The following is a 16,601-nucleotide window of genomic DNA, read 5'->3' as shown; positions in this document are numbered from 1 at the left end:
CTGACTTTTCTATGCTTCTCACTCTGCTCCTTTCCACAATCCCCACTGTTCCCCAGGCCTGAACCCCCATCTATTTCTAGTTTCTTTCGATCTCCTCCTACACTTTCTCCAAGTTTATGCTGTGCATGAGATGCATCTCTTGCTCCCTCAGATCAGGTTTGCACAAAACTCTTTACTATCCAACTTCACTTCATGACCCCCATATAACTGAAATTGTTCCCTTTCCTAATAGACTGCTGTTTTTCATTTTCCAAATCACTGTCATCACCCCCTCTTTAATATACTTGTCATCAACCCTCCGAGCTTGTAAAAACTGCTGCACCTTTAGCCTCCCTTTCTATTCCGCCTTGGCCTAGTGACTGAATTCTCCTCTCTGAATCAGAAGGCTGTGCATCGAAGTCCCACTCCAGGGACCTTAACATATAGTCTGGGCTGACACATCAGTGCAGTACTGAGTGAACACTACACTCTTGGAGGTTCCGTCTTTCAGATGAGACAGTAAACTAAGTAGAGTGTATCCTGTTGGTGGACGTAAAAAGTCCTCTGGTACTATTTGAAGAAGAGCAGGAGTGTTCTCTCCAGTAATAAAAGCAGAAAATGCTGGAAATACTTAGCAGGTCAGGCAGCATCCAATAATGCAGCAGTATCTCAGAAAGTAACTTGTTTTTATACAAAAATTCCTCTGTTCCCATTCTAATTTTCCTGAGAGCGGAATTAAAATATAAAAAAAGTTCCCTAAAAGATACTTGAATCATAAACATTTTGTTGGCAAGAAAACTTTGGAGAAACTGCTAAGTGCAATTGAGTAGCAAATTGTTCTTTTCATATCTGGGACTGTTGAGAAAATGGTCATTTCTTGCCGACTTTTCGAATCAAGCTAATATTACTTTGAGCAGTTTCAGGCTGATTTCCTAATAATAGGGTTGAATCCACAGCACAAATTGCTTGTCGTTCACCACAAATTGGTTCTAAATTGAATGTTTTATTCTGAGGCCAAAAAAAAAAATTGGTGTGGGAAGTCTACAAACTGAGTGATGCGTTATTGATACTTGCAAAGTTGCAGGTTCTGAGATCGTTGTTGAGGTAGAGCAGCCTCGCCATCTGGATCTGGTTATGTTGTTGTTGCCCTGAAATTGGTTGCTTACATTAAGTTTGCAAAGTGGAAACTTGTTCTGTTCCCCAGCATTGCTGTACCTCAAATAAAAACAGGAAATGTTGGAGACACTCAGCAGGTCAGGCAGCAGCTGTAGCGAGAGAAACAGAGTTAATGGTGACAGTATTTTCAGGAAGGGACCAGGGTAGCATGGTTGTGGGGAGGGGGATCCAGGAACGCGGTGGTCCTGCCAAATTTAACAACGGGTTCTTGCTATCATTTTTTTTTACTCTGTTTCCTGCCTGGAGGCCAGCCACATTAACAGGTTTGCTGACTACCAGGCAAGAAGACCAATAGCAGAAGGCTGCAGCTGAGGGCCATTTGGGATGGTGCTCAGCAATCAAGAAAGATTGTGGGGGTGGTGAGGTTCAGATCTGCAGTCAAGAACAAGATTTCATGGGGTAGACGTGGGAGGAGGTTGGATCAGAAGGGAGGGAAAGATTGTGGGGCGGAAGTGGGGTCTCGGACCAGCAATCAAGAGGGAAACATCACAGGACAATAAAGGCTGAGTCAGATGGCAATCAGGAGGGTGGGATTGATTGCAGGGTAGATGGAGTGGGTCGAACCAGCAATCAGGAGAGAGAGGGGAACAGAGTTTGGGTGGAATTGTAGGAAATTACAGATAGGGAAGTACGAAACCTTAGAGATTTATACACAGATTTCAAATTTTGGGGTTTTTGATGCCAATCTGTTCAGAGAAGCACAGGAATGATGGGTGAGTGGGAATTAGTGCAGGTGATTGTACGAGCTGATGTTTACTGAGTTTGAAGGATGGGAGACTGACACAGAACAGCATGGAAATTGTCAAGCTCACCAGCTTAGAATTTCTACTGCCAAATAAGCTTGTTGAGAGTTTTACAAATTGGAAAATGGTACAATTGCATTAACTGCTTAGTAATAATATTTAGGCACTGGAATGAAAATAATTTCTGAATCCTTTCAGCGCAACATGTTTCTCTCTGAGTACCATCCCTCCCAATTTATTCTAACATTCATATTCATTCCTATTTATTCTCCTCTTCCCCCAGCCTTCTGCTATTTACATTGTTCCTCAAACAGTATGAATGCTGCTTAGCCATTTGATTCAATCTGAAGCTCCATAATCTGATGTGTTTGGAACATTTTACAGAATATTTTCAGCAATTTTAGTTCAAAAAGCTTAAAAAGAACACATTTCGCTGAAATGTTGCCCACTCGGTCTGGCGAGGGTTTGTTCATTAAGACATTCAAAATGTTTACATGGTTATCTGTCTCCTCTTGAGCCTCCAATGGCAGCAGTATTCCACAACTGAACTACTGGACCACACATTTTCAATATTTCCTTTTGGTCTTTTCATTTTTCTTACCCCACATTAGCTGCAAATATTCTGTCATCTGCTAAAGAATACTAATGTTCAGTTGATGAATTGCTCATGAAAATTTCATCTGTATAAATATATCAGTATGCCACTATTGCCTATTTAGGCTGCAATTCAGTTTATCAATGCATTTTTTATACTTCTCACACGACTGAAATTCCAAGTGGTACCTTTTATCCCATCTTCTACAAAACTGAAGATTTAAAAGATTTCACTTTTTTTTTTGTTCATGAAGCTTTAACCTCTAAATCATTTTATTTGTTTGGACTCTAAAGGGGAACCTCTGAAGTACTGCCCTTGCTTGGCACTTCACCTTTTCAGTTGGTTTAACTTAAATGTTGCTGGAAAAAGACCAGAAGTGATGTTAATTTTATTTTAAAACGGTTCCTTATGGTTACACAAATGCTATTAATGCTTAACTTTGATTAAACATTTTTACAATCGGATCACTTCAGCAAATTGAGTTTATTTTCTTTGGTTCAGTTTTTCTATTAAGATTTGCTAACTAATAATTAAGTGTGCTGCCTTGAGGAAAATGTTTATACTTTGAATTAGGATGTTCCCAAAGTACTAAATAAGATTTAATAGTGCAAGGAATATTGATGCTGGTAACTCTTATTTTAGTTTTTTAAATTATTAGTATTAATCAATGGTAGACGGGACATGAAACTTAAAATTACAAATCTGAAGAATTTAATTGTATTCTGTGTTCTTGAATAAGGTACTTAAAGTATTTAGATGCATTCATATGATTTATTTTGCTGTTTTAGCTTGCACCAAGACAAAAGGCTAGTTTGAACTACAACCAAAAACTGAAAGAAAAATTCCAGCACCATCCTCACATCAAACGTATAGCCCGTCACCGCCATTTGCCTAAAATGATTTACAACCAGTCGAAGGAACTTCGCATTATGAGGGAAGCACGACGCAGAAAGTATGTTTCACAACACAACATTCTATATTTTCTGTAATTAAATCTTATTTTAACTACAATTTGATACAGAATTTTATAGAAGTACCCAAACTATACTATATTTAAACATAAAGCTACAGTTCAAAAATTAGGCTACAATGTAGCCTGACTAGATAGGCCTTTGTTGTTTGATAAATAAGATCTTGGGGGGTGGGGGATGTTGGTTTCCAGTGGGTAGAATGAGATGAGAGCCACAATAACTCGCTTTGGGTGTTTACAATACCTCAGCTGATGGTAAGTAGAGGGGAAGTGCTTTTATAAAGAGATGGAGGTAATATAGTTAATCATCCCATACGCTCTTGTATAACACTAGTTACAACTAGGAACAGCTAGTTACAAAGCAACACTAACTGCAAATGAGGAACTACTCCAATAATGAGCCACACTTTATTCAGATCACTGTAACTGAAGAACAACATTTTTGCTTTGTTTAATCTGTATTTTCCACAAGCTTTATGATAAATCAATATTCTGTACAATGCTGTACCATTGGTTGGCTCAGTAATAAATTGACTGACTTGAGCATTTTATAATCAATTAGATTTCACACCTGTCTTGAGCTTGAGATATATAATTTCTGCTTGTCTCCTGCAATGTTCTGCAGCACTGGCCAACTTTCATGTTTTATTCACATTTTTTCCACTGGAATAGGGAGGGAATGTATTGTGTAAAATGGGAATTATAGTAATGTTGGAAAGGATAGTAAAAGTTTTAAATGATTGGCAATACTTTGTCTTAGAAAAATAAAACAACATTTTTGTAAAATCACTTCTAATGTTTGTAGGTAGCCAGACGAGAACAACCTATCTCTAAATGTTCTACAAGATTATACCACATTGGGAGCAGGTGTTGGGGGTGGCTTTAAGAACATAAAACGAGTAGCTATGCAGATCAAAAAATGTAAAAATGTCATTCTTCAGTTACATAGATCTAAATGAATTGTACCTCATTTGATGAACCGATCCCTTGTTGCTATTAGCATCACTCTGTAACCAACTCTTAGGTGCTGTGTAAGAGTGGATTGGATTCTCAAAGACGTTCTACCTGAACCAAAGATTATGCTTAATTCTTCATGCATAATCCCAAGCCATTTTTTTATGAAGTACAATATACATGCAGCTTTGTCTTGCTTATATATCTTGGATTGAATTGTTGCCTCCCAAATCTTTCCTGAAACTCTAAGTTTGAATCCCTCCAGGTTACTGTAATGACTTTTCTCAAAGTCACAAATGACATCCTTTGTGACTATGACAAAGATAAACTTCCCCTCCACGTCCTTCTCGATCTGTCTGAAACCTTAGACATAGTTGATCACACCAACTTCCTCTAGTGCCTCTCCACTGTTGTCCAGCTGGGTGGGACTGCATTTGCCTAGTTCCATTATTACCTATCTAATCTTAGCCAGAGTATCATTTGCAATGGCTTCTCTTCCCACTCCTGCAGCGTTACTTCTGGTATCCCCAAGGATCTAACCTTGGCTCCCTCCTATTTCTCATCTACGTGCAGCCCCTCATCGACATCGTCTGAAATTCCTGCGCCATGTGGCAGCTCCAAGACACTTCATATGTCTTGGAACCACTTGTGTAGCAAGTGTCTCCAGCTGCTTCAGCTTGGCCTCAGAATCTCCGAGCTTGAGGGGCAGCTGGAGTCACTGTGGAGCAACAGGGAGCAGGCAAGTTTCCTGGATTGTAATTTCCAGGAGATAGTCACCCTACAGACAGTAGGAGTTCAGTATAATAAGTGGGTGGCCATCCGGGAGAGTAGGAAGAGGTAGGTGGTGCAGGAGTCTTCAGGGTGTGTGCCACTCTCAAACCGGTACACAGCTTTGGAGACTGCTGGGAGTGATGACACCATGAAGGAGTTCAGTAAAGACCATGGCAGCACAGTGGCGCAGTGGTTAACACCGCAGCCTCACAGCTCTAGCGACCCGGGTTCAATTCTGGGTACTGCCTGTGTGGACTTTGCAAGTTCTCCCTGTGTCTGCGTGGGTTTCCTCTGGGTGCTCCGGTTTCCTCCCACAAGCCAAAAGACTTGCAGGTTGGTAGGTAAATTGGCCATTATAAATTGCCCCTAGTATAGGTAGGTGGTAGGGAAATATAGGGACAGGTGGGGATGTGGTAGTAATACGGGATTAGTATAAATGGGTGGTTGATGGTCAGCACAGACTTGGTGGGCCGAAGGGCCTGTTTCAGTGCTGTATCTCTCAACATAAACAATGAGAACCCCAAAGTTTAGAAATGCAGTTGTTTTGGAGATTCCATTGTCAAGGGGACAGACAGGCATTTCTGTAACCACATCATCAGTCTTGCATGGGATGTTCCCTCCCTGGTGCCAGGGTAAAGGACATCACAGGGTGCAAATTATTTTGCAGGGGGAAGGCAGTGAATCAGAAGTAGTGGTACATGTCATTACCAACGACAGAGAGGTCAGGTATTGAAGTCCTATGGTCAGATTTTCAGGAGTTAAGGAGGAAGTTAGAGAGTAGGACCTCGAAGGTAGTAATTTCTGGATTACTCCCAGTGTAATGTGCCACCAAGAGTAGACATTGGAAGATAGAGAGAATCAATGCTTGGCTTGAGGCATGTTGCAGAAGGGAGGGCTTCAAGTTCTTGGATCATTGGGACCAGTTCTGGGGCAGAAGGCACCTAGTCAAAAGGGACAGGTTGCACCAAAAGGACTGGGACCAATGTCCTCACTGGGTGGTTCATTAGTGTGGTTGGGGAGGGTTGAAACTAAATTGGCAGGGAGGTGGGCACCTGCATATAGAAGTAGAAAAGAGGAATAAGGTGCATAATGTGAGTGTGTTGGACAGCACCAGAGAAGGTTGTAGTTCCATATTAGATAGGAGCAGACTGGGAAGGGCTATGAGGAATGCAATGCATTGATGTAAATGCACAAAGTGTGATGAATAAGATTTTTTTTTTTTTTAGAGATACAGCACTGAAACAGGCCCTTCGGCCCCACCGAGTCTGTGCCGACCATTAACCATCCATTTATACTAATCCTACACTAATCCCATATTCCTACCACATCCTCACCTATCCCTATATTCCCCTACCACCTACCTATACTAGGGGCAATTTATAATGGCCAATTTACCTATCAACCTGCAAGTCTTTTGGCTGTGGGAGGAAACCGGAGCACCCGGAGGAAACCCACGCAGACACAGGGAGAACTTGCAAACTCCACACAGGCAGTACCCAGAATTGAACCCGGGTCCCTGGAGCTGTGAGGCTGCGGTGCTAACCACTGCGCCACTGTGCCGCCCCCAGCTGCCAGCACAAATAGCAGTATGGGAATATGATGTGGTGGCAATAACAGAAACATGGCTTAAAACGCAGTTCTGGTCACCTCGTTAGAGAAATTATGTAATTGTACTAGAGAGGGTACAGAGGAGATCTAAGAGGATGTTGTCAGGACTAGAAAAATGCAGCTGTGAGGAAAGATTGAATAGGCTGGGATTGTTCTCAAAACAGAGACGGCTGAGGGGAGATCTGATTGAAATGTACAAAATTTTGAAGGGCCTGGATAGAGTGAGGGTGAAGGACCTGTTTACCTTAACAGAGAGGTCAGTGACAAGAGGGCATAGATTTAAAGTGATTGGTAGAAAGATTAGAGGGGAGATGAGGAAAAATGTTTTTCACTCGGAGGTTGGTTGGGGTCTGGAACTGACTGTCAGAACAGGTAGTAGAGGCAGAAACCCTCAACTTATTTAAAAGGTGTCTGGATATGCACCTCAAGTGCCGTAACTTGCAGGGCTATGGACCAAATACTGGAAGGTGGGATTTGACTGGGTGAGTTACTTTTCGGCCGGCGCAGACACGATGGGCCATTAACCTTCTGTGATTCTTTATGATTCTAAATGGTGAGTGCTGGGTGTTTAATATGCAAGGATATAAAGTGTTCAAAAAAAAAGGAAAAGAGGAAGGCTGTACTGATTAGGGAAGACATTGTACTGTTGGAAAAAGGGGATGTCCTTGAGGGGGCAAAGACAGAATCCATTTGGTGAGAGTTGAGAAGCAAAAGGGTATGATCATGCTACTGGGGGTATTCTGTAGGCCTCCAAATAGTGGGAGAAAGAGATAGAGAAGCAAATCTGCAGGAAAATCAGTTGTGCAAGAACTATAGGGTTGTGATATTGGGCGACATCAATTTCCCAATCAATATTTGGGTTAATGTTAAAGTAAAGGGTAAGGACAGGGAGGAATTTCTGAAATGTGTTCAGAGGAACTTTCTTGATCAGTATGCTCTCAGTCCAAGTAGAATAGAGGCATTGCTGGATCTGGTGTTGGGAAATTAGGTGGTTTAAGTGTTTGTGGAGGACCACTACACACGGGAGCACGGGGGTCCGAGTGTGTCGGGCCTGTGTCCTCGGTGCCTTGGTCTGTGGCGGCGGGGCCTGGACGGCGTGTGTCGGCCGGGGGCGGCGTCTCGATTCGTTCCATCTTCGCTGCCTCCGGGGAGTGCTTGGCGTCGGGTGGCGGGACTGTGTCTCCGGCACGGCGGTCCTCGAGGCGGCCAACGTCCCCGGCTTGTGCACACTGCTGGGTCAGCGGCGCTTGAGGTGGCTTGGCCGTGTGGGCTGCATGGGGGATGGCGGGATCCCCAGGGACGCATTGTGCGACGGGCTCACCACTGGTGTCGGACCCGCCGGCCGTCCATGTCTCCGCTTTGGGGACCTCTGCGGGCGCGACGTGGGGTCCTGTGGCATTGATCGCGGGTCGTGGGGGTCGGTTGCCGGCGTCCGCCAGAGCTGGCGGGCGGCCGTGGGGGCGGGGCTTGGGTGTGGCGAGTCGAGGGGACTTGGTAGTTGGCGGGAGGGGGGTTGCGGAGGCGCTGGGGGCGGGGGAGCCAGCTGTGTAGCAGCCCCGACGGGCGGGTTTCTCTGCGCACCCTGTGGAGGAGCCTGTCACTCTGGGGTTGGCCTTTGTGGCCACTCCGGGCACTGCTTCGCGGGCCGCTGGCCACCTCCGGGCGCTTATCCATTGTCTCTCGAGATAAGGAGGCCAAAGAATGGAGGAGCACTTGGGTAAAGCGTGATCATTGTATCATGAGGTTTAGACTAGTAATGCAGAAAAGCAAGGAACGATATAAGGTAGATTGGAAGAGGGCTAATTTCAATGCGATGAGAAGGGATCTAGTCAGGATATAATGGAACCAAAGAGCGGAGTTTGCAAGTTCTCCCTGTGTCTGCGTGGGTTTCCTCCGGGTGCTCCGGTTTCCTCCCACAAGCCAAAAGACTTGCAGGTTGATAGGTGAATTGGCCATTATAAATTGTCACTAGTATAGGTAGGTGGTAGGGAAATATAGGGACAGGTGGGGATGCGGTAGGAATATGGAATTAGTGTAGGATTAGTACAAATTGGTGGTTGATGGTCGGCACAGACTCGGTGGGCCGAAGGGCCTGTTTCAGTGCTGTATCTCTAAACTAAACTAAACTAAACTGACAGGAAAACTGTAATGGGACAATGAGTTATCTTTAGGAAGTGATGCTTCAGGTACAGGCTAGGTATATTCCAACAAGGGCAAAAGGTAGGGGAACCAAAAACAGGGCTCCTTGGATGGCAAGGAAGATTGAGATTATGATGAAACAAAAAATGAGGGTGTAGGATGCCTGTCAGGTGAATTCTTCAAGTGAGAGTCAGGTCAAATAAAATAAGTTGAGAGGGAAGTGAAGAAGAAAATAAGACTGATAAAGGGAGAATATGAGAATAGAATGGCAGTCAACATAAAAGGGAACCCAAAAATCTTCTACCAACATGTAAATAGTAATCAGGTAGTAAGTGGTGGAGTGCAGCATAATAGGGACACAGAGGGTAATATATGTTTAGAGGCGCAGGGCAAGGCTAGAATACTTGAGTACTTTGTATCAGTGTTTACTAAGGAAGAGGAATCTGACAAAATATCAATAGAAGCAGAGAGAGTAGAGACAATGGATAGAGTAAAAATTGAGGGGGAGGAGGTACTGGAAAGGCTGGCTATGCTTAGGGTAGATAGGTCACCTGGTCCAAATGGCTTGCATCCCAGGTCGCTAAAAAAAAGTGCGAGTGGAGATAGTAGAAGGGCTTGGCATAATCTTCCAATCCTCCCTAGATATGAGGGAGATGCCAGAGGATTGGAGAGTGGCAAATTTGACACCCTTATTCAAGAATGGGTGTAAGGACAGTCCTAGCAACTACAGGCCAGTTAGTTTAACATCAGTGGTGGGTAAGGTTTTAGAAACAATAATCAGGGAAAGAATTAATAGGTTGTGGGAGAGGTTTGAGTTAATGGAGGAGAACCAGCATGGCTTTGTAAAAGGCAGATCATGCTTGACTAATCTAATTGAATTTTTGGTGAAGTAACAGAGAAGGTTGATGAAGGGAATGTGGTGGTTGTTGTCTATATGCATTTTAAGAAATTGTTCGATAAGGTACAACATAAAAGGCTGGTTAATAAAATTGACGCTCATGGAATAGGAGGGTCAATGTCCAGTTGAATTTTTAAAAATTGGCTTAAGGACAGAAGGCAGCGAGTCATGGTAAATGGCTCTTTTTCAGATTAGAGGATGGTAGATAGTGGTGTTCCCCAAGGGTCAGTTCTAGGACTATATTTTTGAAATATATAAATGAGAAGAATTTCAAAATTAGCCGATGATAGCAAACTTGGAGTGGCAAACAGTGAAGATGATATGAAGCGCCTGCAATAAGACATAGGCTAGCAGAATGGGCAGACAAGTGGCAGATGGGATTTAATACAGAGAAGTATGAAGTGATGCATTTTCATATAAAGGATAAGGTGAGGCAACATAGACTTAATGGTACACTTGTAAAGAGTGTGCAGGAACAGAGGAACCTGGGGGCGCACATATGTATCCATCTTTGAGCATGGCAGGACTTATTGAGAGAGTGGTTAGCAAAGCATATGGGACCTTCGGCTTCATAAATGGAGTATTGAGTACAAAAGCAGGGAAGTTATACTAACCTTTATAAAGCTCTGGTTAGGCCCTAACTAGAGTATTGTGACCAGTTCTGCTCACCACACTTTAGGAAGAATGTGAAGGTCCTTGAGAGGGTGCAGAGGAGATTTACCAGAATGGTTCCAGGAATGGGGGATTTTAGTTACAAGTTTAGGTTGGAAAAGCTGTGGTTGTTCTACCTGGAGCCAAGCAGATTGAGGGGAGATTTGGTGGAGCTGTACAAGATTATGACTGACTTAGGTAAGTTAGACAAGGAAAAACTGTTCCCATTAACTGATGGTACAAGGACTAGGGGACACAGATTGAAGGTTTTGGGCAAGAGATGCAGGGGGAAAGTGAGGGAGAACTTTTTTATGCAGCAAGTGGTAATGACCTGGAACTCGTTGCCCTCGAGGGTGGTGGAAGCAGAGACGATGAATGATCTCAAAAGGAAATTGAATGGGTACTTGAAGGAAATAAACTTGCAGAGCTACAATGATCGAGCAGGGGAGTGGGACTGACTGGATTGCTCCACAGAGAATTGGCATGGACCTGATGGGGCCGAATGGCCTCCTTCTGTGCCGTAAATGACATTATGAAAGCACAGTGTAGTTTTCACATGCATACTGGAGACACCCAACTCTACATCACCACCACCTCTCCCGGCTCCTACACTGCTGCTAAATTATTAGACTAAATTATCCAACATCCAGTACTGAATGAGCAAAAATTTCCCTCAATTAAATATTGGGATGACTGAAGCCATTATCTTTGGTACCCACTCCAAACTCCGTTCCCTAGCTTCCAGTTCCATCCCTCTCCCTGGCAATAGTTTGAGACTAAACCAGTCTGTTTGCAACCTTGGTGTCATATTTGACCCCGTGATGAGCTTCCAATCACATATCCATACCATCACTAAGACAGCCTAATTTCACCTCTGTAACATTGCCTGACTTCGCCCCGCCTCCGCTCATCTGCTGAAACCCTCATTCATGTCTTTGTTAGCTCTAGACTTGATTATTCTAATACATTCCTGGTTGGCCTCCCGCATTCTGCCCTCTGTAAACTGGAGGTCATCCAAAACTCTGCTGCCCATGTCCTTACTCGCACCAAGTCCCGTTCACCTATCACCCCTGTGCTCGCTGACCTACATTGGCTCCCAGTCAGGCAATTTCTTGATTTTAAAATTCTCATCCTTCTTTTCAAGTCTCTCCATGTCCTCGTCCCTCCCTGTCTTTGTAATATTCTCCAGCCCCACAACCCTCAGATATCAGCACTCATCTAATTCTGGCCTTTTGAGCATCCCTGATTTTAATTGCTCCACCATTGGTCACCGTGCCATCAACTGTCTCGGCCCGAAGCTCTGGAATTCCATCCCTAAACCTCTATGCCAGTTATCTTCTCTTTTCCTTTAAGACACTCCTTAAAACCTATTTCTTTGACCAAGCTATTGGCTATTTACCCTAATTTCACCTTATGTGGCTTGGTGTGTAATTTTGCTTTGTGATGCTTCTGTGACGCACCTTGGGACATTTTATTATGTTAAAGGTGCTGTATAAACATAAGTTGTTGTTGGAATGCTGTGATTGGGACAAGAGTGGAACACTTCTTTTCTCACCCACTTTTCTCCCCTAGTGTTCTTTCCAGAAGCTTTGTACTCTTCACTGGGTTACATTTCTGGGTGCTGGGCAGCCATCAGGGAAGGGATTCCTAGCTAATTTTCTCTTCACTGGTCGAATGGAACTGAAGCCAACAGTAGCAATCCAACTAATGCCCTGACTGAGTTTGGCTAACTCAGCACAGACTGGGCTTTGTATATGGAGTATGCCTGGTCTGTATGGCTCAGCAAATCACGAAACAAATCTGAGACACACAAAGGCATAGCCAGCTTTTAAGATGAAAGAGCTTGCTGCTGAGGTTGCATTAACTAACAGGAAGATGTGCGTTGCAGTTTTTCACTAGGAAATAGACTGCATTAAAATTCAGGAAGAACATCTGTCTGCCACCATTATTACCCGAAGTGAAACCTGTTGGTTAGATAGTTCGATGTAATTTACTTATCACAAGATTACAAAATTCTCAAGGCTGTTTTTAATTTTTGTAGTTTGTCCAGCTTTTCTTCCATGGATCCTTTTTGATTTAATTTATGATTTTAGTTTACCACACCTCATCTATGCTGCTTTTAGCTTGCAAAAGATGTTGGAATGACTGAATTTGTATAAGAATCCAACATCTTTAAAGTTAAATCTGGTAAACTCCTCAAAGTTCAAATAAGCCTCTATATCCATATGTTAGCACACAAACACATTTAGGTTAACCTGTGTATATTCTCACACACGCACCCACACACACACAAGCCCAGAGTATTGTAGTTTTTTATGTGTCGATTAACAAGCCGAATGGGAGATGTCAAGTGTGGTGTCACTTCTTCCCTTCTTACCAGCTTGCAAAATCTGTCAGTATTAATCAAGCAATGCCATAAGCTAAAAGGCAATGTGATATTGGATTCATCTGATTTATCTTGAGACTCATTATAGCAGTAAGTAAGATAATAGATGCTAGTAATCTAAATTGAATAGGCAGACTGTCGCACCTAGCTCCTGTGTGTTTGAATTAGCACATCAATATTGAGTTGCAACTGCTATCCATTTCTTTCATCTCCCACAATTACATTCATTCAGCAGAGCCCCTACCATGTCTGAGATGACCATATCAGGCTTTATATTGTGGGCTTCCAACTAGAATGGAAAACTTCTTGAAATCTAGGTTTCAGCTTCCACCTTAAATGATCAGTCCAGTACCAATAGGTAGAAAAATAACTATGCAAAATTTGATAAATTAAAATCAGGTTGCAAAAGTAAAAATTTAAAAATATTGCATTGAATGACATAGAATTTTGCTGCACAGAAACAGGCTATCCAGTCTAAAAGGTCTATGGTGGTGTTTGTACACCAAACAAGCCTGCTCCCACCTTCCTTTAAATTCATCCTATAAACATATTCTTTTCTCCCACATACTTATCTAGTTTAAATGCATCCAAGTTAATCACCTCAGCTACTCTATATGATAGCAAGTTCCACGTTTCTACTGCTCTAAGTAAAGAAGTTTCTCCTGAATTCCTTATTAATTTATTAGTGATTATCTTGCAATTATAACCCCTAGTTTTGAACTCTCCACAAGTGGTAATACCTTCTTTCTGTCTGCCCTATCGAATCCCTTCATAATTTCAAAACCCCTAACAGGTCACCTGAAAGTCTTCTCTATAAAAAGATGCACCAGCCTGTTCAGTATGACAGAGGGAAAAAAATATCAATAGAGGAGGGACAACATAGAAAGCAAAGTTGGAAGTGTTTATTTTTTTTCACATTTTATGTGCAAGAGCTGATTTTTATGAATGAGCTTCCATTGATCTGTAAAATCTTACCTGATGGTTTTTAACTACTTTTAAGGTTTAGGCCAATACAGTAATCTGTTTCTGATTGTGTAGCTTTATTATCGTAATAATTGTTTCAGTGTCCCAGTATAGCAGCTGAAAAGCTACAAAATTGGATAGACCACAGAGCTTAAAATTGCTACTGCATCTGCCAGCTGTCAAAAGGTTAATGTATGACTAAAGAAAGGATCCCAGCTTCGCATCCAGGATCCAGAATTCATATTTCCTAATACTTCCTTGCTGGATTTAATCACTTGCAAATTGATCTTTAAAAATAAGTGTTATGACCTATCAATGAGGCATTAAACAGACATTAAAAGAGCAGGCAGGAAAATGGTTACTGGCAGAAGCAAGTAATGGGGAAGATGCACACACAGTTTAAAAGAAACTTTCAAAATGAGTATGGGTGCAGTGGTAGTTGGATGGCAGAAATGGATAATCACCAACAAAGTCGGAGAGCTAAAATCACTGGTAAGACCAGGTGCTCCAGATCAGCCAGGAAAAAGAGTAATTGTGTAGGAGATGGGGGAGGGGAATGAAATGGCAAACTGAGCTCAGGAAGTTGCTTTTTGCATTTTGTTTATTAGATATAAAAATATTGGGGAGGAAGCTGGTTGGGTGGGGGGGGGGGGGGTGGTGCTGGGAACATTGGGGGTGGAAGTCTTGTGATGATGAAACCTCAACAATACGTCCAAGATTTGGCAACCATTATTCAAAAAGAAGGAAATGTATAGGTGGCATGTGTGAGGAGGAAGTGAGTATGAGAGCGAAGGCTGGAAAAATGGGGCGAACATAGTCATAGACCCAGTCACCCTCAGGATAAAGGACATTTCAGAAACTGTAGTGCGGAAATTGGAGTCATCAATGGAGACAGAGACATTGACAGGTCTTTACAGGAAGAAAAGTAAGAAAGGGTTAGCTGTGAGCTTGTAATAAATGTCTTTGGAAAGCACCCCCCACCCTGCAACACCTCTGTAAACCTGTCTTTTTTTTTATAGTTATAAAATGTTTTTTCATCAATTTTGAGACAATATAATGCCTTTTTTGTTTTAGCTAACCAATAGAGCTAGTTAATGAGGCTTGTGTATGATTTTTGGCTTTTTGAAGAGAAGATATCACAGTTAGCTATAGACGTGAAAATATATTTGTGTTTAAATAAGTATTGAACCAAACTGGGGTAACTCATTACAAGCTCATTTTTCTTTCAGGGAACGGAATCGTCGCAAACACAGCAAACCAGGATCTGTACCATTTGTCTCTGAGAAGAAGAAGCATATTGTGGCTGTGGTAAAATAGTTATTCTGTATGTGTGAGAACAGAGGATCTTAATTATTGGACACTATTTCAGAACTGAATGCTATCTAATTTTGACAAAGTTAGAGGAATCCAAGTAATGTTGCCTTCGGACTTAAAATGCTTTTTTCAGAAGCTGATTAAGATAAACATTTGAAATATAACTTCATTAGGAATTTATGTATAAGCTGTTTCAATGGTCTTATTCAACTTCTCTGGAAATAATTCCTCAAAGCAATACACTGTGTGGAACTCAAATTATGCCAACTATCTAGCAACTGAGGTACACTTGATATTAAAGTTTATTTGTTCATTAAACTCTTTTAAAATGCAATTTCACTGTATTAATGGTGAAAATATGACCGTGTAGAATCTAAATAATTTGAAGAATTTTGCATTCAAAAAATGACATCATTGTAAAATAAAGTCAATCTATAGCCTGGCTATTTAAAATTAATTTTTACACAGGCAAATAAACTTGGAAAACCTAATTTTCAAGAATTGTTCTCATGATTTAACTGACAAAGATAAATGAAAATATGTAAGTTAAGTATCTGATTCTCGCTTCATTACGTTGTGACGAACTGATCATTCTACCCTTTCCAGTCTTCACTTTGTTACTTGAGTTTATGAAAATTCAAAAACTGGGATTATGATCACATTCATTTCATGCACAGATAAACATAAAAAGACACATTCAATAAAGCTATTAATTGTTCTGCATCATATTGTCTTTAACATTATAAATGCTTTGAGAAGAATTATCCATGGATAATTTGCACTGTGATGCACTCTCTCTGGAGGCAAGTAAATTAATCACATACCAAACTTTGAACACTAACCTTTCTGATGTTTCCTTTCTATCTCTTCCACCAAAGTAATAACCTAATAGTGTAATCTACTTGAGCGAACCCTGATCAGTTGCATTCTAAGTCCCATCGAGTCTGGAATCATAACCCTAACATTATGGGACATGATTGCAGCAGTGTCAATCGAGCTGTAGTGGAAAATGGTTATCTATTTCATTTAACTATTTTGGGGTAAGGATGTTCTGTAAGCTATTTCCCAACATTCAAGTATGCAATAAGCCATTTCTAAATAATGGTGATGAAAAATGGCCGTAGCAGATTTAAAAGGTACAAACCAGTTCAGTAATTCTGCAATATTTTTGCAATTTTTTTTTTATATTTCTTCATTTGCTTTTGTGTTTTATTTATTTTTTATTCATTCGTGGGATGTGGGTGTTGCTAGTAGGCCAGCATTTATTGCCCATGCCTAATTGCCCTTGGTGATGAGCTGCCCTCTTGAACTGCTGCAGGTGCAGGTACACCCACAGTGCTATTAGGAAGGGAGTTCCAGGATTTTGATCCAGCGACACTGAAGGAATGGCAATATAGTTCCAAGTCAGGATGGTGTGTGGTTCGGAGGGAAACTTGCAGGTGGTGGTGTTCCCA

At 41.8% G+C, this 16,601-nt stretch overlaps 1 protein-coding gene across 3 annotated transcripts in view; it reads left to right on the top strand.

The window, feature by feature from the left end:
• dcaf13 (ddb1 and cul4 associated factor 13) overlaps positions 1 to 15,638 on the top strand; it is a 154,175-nt gene extending 138,537 nt beyond the window's left edge. For all 3 annotated transcript variants that reach the window (XM_068032314.1, XM_068032313.1, XM_068032315.1), the window contains exons 10-11: positions 3,282 to 3,445; positions 15,063 to 15,638. In XM_068032314.1, the coding sequence (XP_067888415.1) occupies positions 3,282 to 3,445; positions 15,063 to 15,150 (252 nt within the window). In that variant the 3' untranslated portion in view covers positions 15,151 to 15,638. The remainder of the gene's footprint in view (positions 1 to 3,281; positions 3,446 to 15,062) is intronic.
• The last annotated feature ends 963 nt before the right edge of the window (positions 15,639 to 16,601 follow it).

The sequence above is a fragment of the Heterodontus francisci genome, chromosome 5, assembly GCF_036365525.1.
Source record: "Heterodontus francisci isolate sHetFra1 chromosome 5, sHetFra1.hap1, whole genome shotgun sequence".
NCBI lineage: Eukaryota > Metazoa > Chordata > Chondrichthyes > Heterodontiformes > Heterodontidae > Heterodontus > Heterodontus francisci.
Note: the sequence above shows the minus strand (reverse complement) of the source record. Positions and strands in the feature narration are given on the sequence as shown.